Raw genomic sequence first — 6,127 nt, forward strand, 5'->3', positions numbered from 1 at the left:
CCATTCTTACAAGTGTGCGATGGTATCTCATCATGGTTTTGATAGGATTTCCTTGATGATGAATGATGTTAAACATCTTTGCATGTCTCTGTTAGCCATTTGGAATTCTTTGGAAAAGTGTCTGCTCATGTCTTCTGCCCATTTCTTAATTGGATTATTTGAGGGGGGGATGTTGAGTTTGGAGTTCTTTTGGATACTAACCCTTTATCAGATCATTTGCAAATAACTTTTCCCATTCTGTAAACTGCCTTTTAGTTTTGTTGATGGTTTCCTTTGCTGTGCAGAAGCTTTTTATCTTGATGACGACGTCCCAGTAGTTCATTTTTGCTTTTGTTTCCCTTGCATCCAGCAATGTGTCTAATAAGTTGCTACAGCCAAGGTCAAAGAGGTTGCTGCCTGTGTTCTCCTCTAGGATTTTCTGTCTCACATTTAGGTCTTTCCTCCATTTTGAATTTATTTTTGTGTATGGTGTAGGAAGTGGTCCAATTTCATTCTTCTGATGTGGCTGTCCAGTTTTCCCAATACCATTTGTTAAAGAGACTGTCTTTTTTTCATTGGATATTCTTTCCTGCTTTGTTGAGGATTAATTGACCATATAGTTGTGGGTTCATTTCTGGGTTCTCTATTCTGCTCCATTGATCTACTTGTCTGTTCTTGTGCCAGTATATATATGTGTATACACATATATATAGTCTTTTTTTCTTAGCTTGGTCTATATTTTAAAGTCTAATAATTATTTCAATTTTAGGGAGTTGTTGCATTTTGTAAAAGCAAATGATGATGTGGCTCAAGAAATTGCTGAAAGGTAAGTTCTGTTCATTTTTCCTTTTTTTATTTTACTTTAGCATCCCCAATTTGCGCTCTAGCTGAAGGTATATGAATATTGTTATCATGGTGATCCTCACTATACAGAGATAATCAGAATTAAAGCTGTTCTGGAGGAAAACACACATTCGCATATGTCCCAAGCCCATCCTTTATAGAAATAGACTGAAATTTTTGAGGTAATTAAACAAGTACAGAATTTCCAAGCATTCGCTCCTTATACGTTTGTTTTTAAGAAAAAAGATATTAAGTTTATAAGTTGTATTGCTAAGTGCATGTATGTGGATAGGCTGACTATAAGCTTGGCTCTGATAATCAAAAGAATTCATATAAAGCATAAGAATTCTGTACAGTGCTTAGCACAAAGTAAGCTATTACAATCACATGTAAGCTATTAGTATTATAAAATGCTGTGCTTTAAATGTTCTTGTTAATTTTGTCTCTAGGGGAAGCCAGTTTATTAGGAACCACTTGCAGATGGAAGACGTCACCTGTTACTGGGAGAGCCTGTTGACAGAATATTCTAAATTCCTGTCCTATAATGTAACAAGAAGGAAAGGCTATGATCAGATTATTCCGAAAATTTTGAAAACTGAACTCTAGTAATCATCATCAGACCACAGTTCTCTCTGGCAGCAGCTCTCAGATAGCCTGTGGTGAGAAGCTTACCATGAATGTGGCACGATACCTTGAATACTTTTATCAAGCCAAATACCTGGTTTTCCTTATCATGCTGCACCCAGAGCAACTCTCTAGAACGATCCAAAATGTGTATAATACAGACCTGAAGCAGCTCAAAGCTTTGGCTGAATAAGGACCAGAAATCATAAGATGTGGGTTTTGAACCCAGTTCTTTTTATTTTCTTAAGACCAATCACAGCTTGTGCCTCAGACCATCCATACATGTATGTCCATCACTGTGAAATTAACTGTGTCTATGGGATGGTACTTTGTCCCATTATTTGGAGCAGAAAATTGGTCATTTGGAACTAGTACAATTCATCACCACAATTCTTTTTTTTTTTTTTCATCACCACAATTCTGCAGTTATTCTAGGTTTTATCTCTGTCACTATATTTTAATGTAGGAAGCCCTATAGGGTTTGTGAAAAATTCTTGGGGATCATTTCCTGAAAGGTCTAAGGAAGCAGTAGTTGTGCCATGCAGTGATGTGGCCGTTCCCTTTTGTAAAAGCATAAGCTTTTTGGTACTCAGGAGGTTTCTATAATGCCACATAGAAAGGGACCAGTTGCATGAATAATTATTGCAACTGGATTTCAAGTTCCCCTTTTGTGCCTTCACACACTTGTTTTTATGGTCTCTATTTAAAAACAAAACCAAAACCTCTTAATAAATTTAGGAAGTAGTCTTCACTCTTCAAAGGAACTGTGCATAAAACACCAACCAGTTCTTCCTTACTCCTTGCACACCCTTAATATTTTTCCTCTTTAAATTGGCAGTAGTCCATAGCTTCCAGAGTGTGTGGTGACCTCAAGGAGTCTTCACCTCTGAAATGTTACATTGGGAGCTTAGACATCCAGCTTGAGGATGGAGAAGATACTTCAGTGCAAATCCATGTTGGAGTACCTTCTTTCCACTTTCCATTTTTTGAAAAACACATTTGGATAGTAGCTTAATTGCTCAGGATGCTCCCCTAACACAGTCAAAAATAAAGAAAAAATATTAAATGAAAACCCATAGAGTCAGAGGACTCAGAATCAATTTCATTCCTTAGGCCCAACTTTCCCACACTGAAATCAACTCTTCTACTTTGCTTCTTAAAGAACCATTCAGTATTAGTTGGTTTCAAAATTAGTAAATGTGAGTGAGGTTCAGTCATATAAGATCAGGGATTTTATTCCATTAGTGAGAAATGTATTTGGTTTTTTAAACTTCCTTCCACAAAATTTTAAGGACAGTCGTAGAGGAGTTGGATATCCTTGGTAAGATCATTGCATAGAATAAGGCAGACATTGAAAGTTAGATGTTTCTATGTATTAAAAATTCATGGGGACCATGTCTTTAGGTGCTAGAAGTCTAGCGATAAGCAATCTGGATTTCTGAGTTGTACTGTAGTTTTGCCTTGTCAGTATGAGGCCCCAGTAATGTTATCTTTCTCTCCATGTTTTAATTTTCCTGTCACTAGACTAGAAACAGAATTTTCTGTCCTTTGGATTAGGAGCTGAAACTGCATTTCCCTGGGAATTTCCCATTTTGCTTCAAGTTCCAGCTCAGGTATCCCATCTCTGAACCTTTTCTTTCATTCCTCTATGCAGGTAGGAGCTATCATAAATAACTTTGCTCATTCCTGAGTTATATAACATCTCATTGCACCACAAGTATTTGACTATTTCTGGTACTGTTCTGTGGGCTTCTTGACGTGTGGGAATCATGTTTTACTCATCTTGATGTCTCTATTATCCAGTACAGTGCCTCGCACAGAGTAGATACAAAGAATTATTGGGAGAATGGGTGGGTAGGTGGATGGGTGGATGGGTGGTTGGATGGATGGATGGATGGAGGCAGTTGACTTAACTAGATCCTATTTACAGATAGACTAGCCTAGCCGTTGGCTCCTAAGGGGGACTGGACAAGACTCTAAGAGTTGGATCAATGCAGATTCTTACCTGCTCTTTGAATAGTCAATAAGGCTATCTTTGTATTTAAATTCAGGAAATGTTATTCGGATTTTATACTTATGTGTTTACCTCAGTGTAGGTGGTATGAGGATGGTGTGTAACTATGAAAAATGTATGTTTTTGAAAATAATTTTTATCCCTGTAACTTTTGAAGGTTGTTGTTTGTTGTTAACACTGGCTAGGTCCTGCGGTGCCTGAGTGACTCAGTCATCTGAGCATCTGATTCTTGGTTTCGGCTCAGGTCACCACCTCAGGGTCATGATCATCGAGCTCTGCACTCAGTGTTGAGTCTGCTTGAGATTCTCTGCCTGCCCCTCTCCCTCTACCCCCTCCCCCAAGTAAGTAAATAAATAAAATCTTTAAAAACAAAAAAACACTAGCTAGGTCCTACACTTACCTTTCCTCCTTAGAGCACTAAAGGTCATACTTTTCTTAGAAAAAAAAAAGAATAGTTTATTTGAATGAAGTAGGATACATGGGTAAGACAAGTAATGCCTTTCCTTTCTTTATCTGGAGAATATCCTCTGTGTGATGTCACCAGTATCCAACCTTATTCTACTGTGGTAGTCAGGTTCTCCTAATTGCCAAGAACAGAAACTTCTAACTAGTTTACTCAAAAGAACTTACTAGAAGCAGATGAAGGCATCTCAAAGAACCTTGACAAATTTCCTAGCAGTTAGAGGGATAGAAATAAGGGCAACTCCAGGAACTTCAACAAGAATTTTGGACCGCTCTAGAGTGCTGCTGTGTACAGTTCCAGAGACTTCAGGCTCTCTCAGCCTGAGATTCCCAAGAGAAAAAAATTTAATGGGCTCCTTTGGTTCAGCTCCAAAGAGGATAGTTCCCTACACTGACTACAAACAAGGACACACAGAAGTACACAAAAATCCATCTTCCCATGTATCTAAATATGCCATCACTTAAGATAATCCTACTGCATCCAGAGGTAATGTGCTGTGGGTGAGGCAGAGGGCTACAACTACAAAATTTAATATTTTTCAAATACTTCTTGAGCATCTACTGTACACAGAATGGGAGATAAGAAAATGTTTACAACAGGCTCCCTAGCCTCAAGGGGCTCTGTAGTTGAAAAAAACAAATAACAGTACGAGAGGCATCATAGGCAGAAGGCGATTAAGGTGACATGAGGCTTTAATCAGGAGGCCAGTTATTCATACCATGTGAATTTAGAGTGAGAGAAAGAAATTTCCATCTAGTGCAGATGGGAATCTTCATGGTGGTAAAATCTGAGTTGTGCTTTGAAGGACGAGTAAACAAAGTGGTCCTGAGGAGTTCTCAAAATTCGTTTTTTTCTACCTATGAAAACAGTTTATGATCATATATAATACAACAAACTGTAATATATATGTAGCAAGGGCAGTATCTGATGAACCTAGCAGGGAAAGGGAAACTTCTGACTCCTGAGAGAAAATTCATGTTTGGGGAAGAAGTGTTTTGAGTTCTGTGCGCGGAACTCAGCAACAAGGGCTGAGGGTAGAAGAATGGTGGTTCCAGATAGTGTGGTGACTATACCGAAATCCTTCCTTGATGCCTTTACTCTAGTAGCAAAGGCACATGCTGGGAAGGAGAGAGCTCTATTTAAACAGTAGTCCAAGCAACCTCAAAACACCTTTTGGGTTAGCATTGTTCTGAGTCCCCTCAAGAAGACCCCAGATCACACAGTAAGGAGAGTATTTCCCTAGTGATTAGAAAAAAGTAAGACCTGGGGATCTGAAAAAGTGGGAGTGTGACAGAAGGTAGAGTCTGAGATGCTGAGATGGAATCGCAGCAACAGTGTGAGCAGTCACCAACGCTCTGGGGACTTGTCAAGGTACTACCAGATGGTAAAGGGAACCTTACAGTGAGGCTCCCAAAGTTAACCAAGAAGCAAAGAAGGCAGCTATAGAGTTCATGAAATTTGCCTGTTAATAAGACATCATTTGTATTTGCAGGGTACGCGTGTCCCTGGGGACATTTGAGTTGTATAAAAATGGCTGAAGTAGTAACTGCCCAACATCCCTGCTCCAAATTGCAAGTCCTCCCTCATCCCAGAATGACTCTGGAATCATCACAAGCATTTATTTTATTTTTTTATACATGTAGACTTGCAGACTTCACCACCATTTTCTTGGACTTCAAAGCCGTGGGGCTTCATCCTGGTGCCCACCTCTATCTATATGGGGTAGGCAGCAACCTGGAGTCAAAGCCAGGAGTCAGGGCATCTGAATTCTTTATGGAACAACCTATATGCCGGACCCAATGCTAGGTCCTGGACATACGGAGATGAAGATACCCGGCCTCTGAGCTCAGAATTAGTCTACTGAGACACATCAGCAATTAGGCAGTTGTGATGCAATGTAGTAAGCGATAACGATGGGAGCTGATGGAACCCAGTCTCCCAGATAGCGGTCACCAATTCAGGTAGCCCCTGTAGTCAGTCACCCCTCCGGGCCTTATCGAAGTCCAGAGTTCTGTTTCCTGTATCCTTCTAAAGAGTGTAGCAGTTCTCGATTACGTCTAGAAAGGAATAAAGGAGGGGTGGGGATCGGCCTGGGTCTGGTGGCCAGCGAAACGAAATCCCACAAACTGGTTCGGGAATATTTTAAACGCGTGCGTTTTATTTTATTTTTTATTTTTTTAACGCAGTGCATTTTAACAAAAACT

At 39.6% G+C, this 6,127-nt stretch overlaps 1 protein-coding gene across 2 annotated transcripts in view; it reads left to right on the forward strand.

Annotated features, from left to right (window-relative positions):
• The window catches only part of POGLUT1 (protein O-glucosyltransferase 1), a 31,503-nt gene extending 27,895 nt beyond the window's left edge, over window positions 1–3,608 (forward strand). For both annotated transcript variants that reach the window (XM_025476580.3, XM_025476570.3), the window contains 2 exons: window positions 749–805; window positions 1,272–3,608. In XM_025476580.3, coding sequence (XP_025332365.1) covers window positions 749–805; window positions 1,272–1,428 — 214 coding nt within the window. In that variant the 3' untranslated portion in view covers window positions 1,429–3,608. The remainder of the gene's footprint in view (window positions 1–748; window positions 806–1,271) is intronic.
• Window positions 3,609–6,127: the final 2,519 nt, after the last annotated feature.

The sequence above is a fragment of the Canis lupus genome, chromosome 33 (genome assembly GCF_003254725.2).
Source record: "Canis lupus dingo isolate Sandy chromosome 33, ASM325472v2, whole genome shotgun sequence".
Classification (NCBI taxonomy): Eukaryota; Metazoa; Chordata; class Mammalia; order Carnivora; family Canidae; genus Canis; species Canis lupus.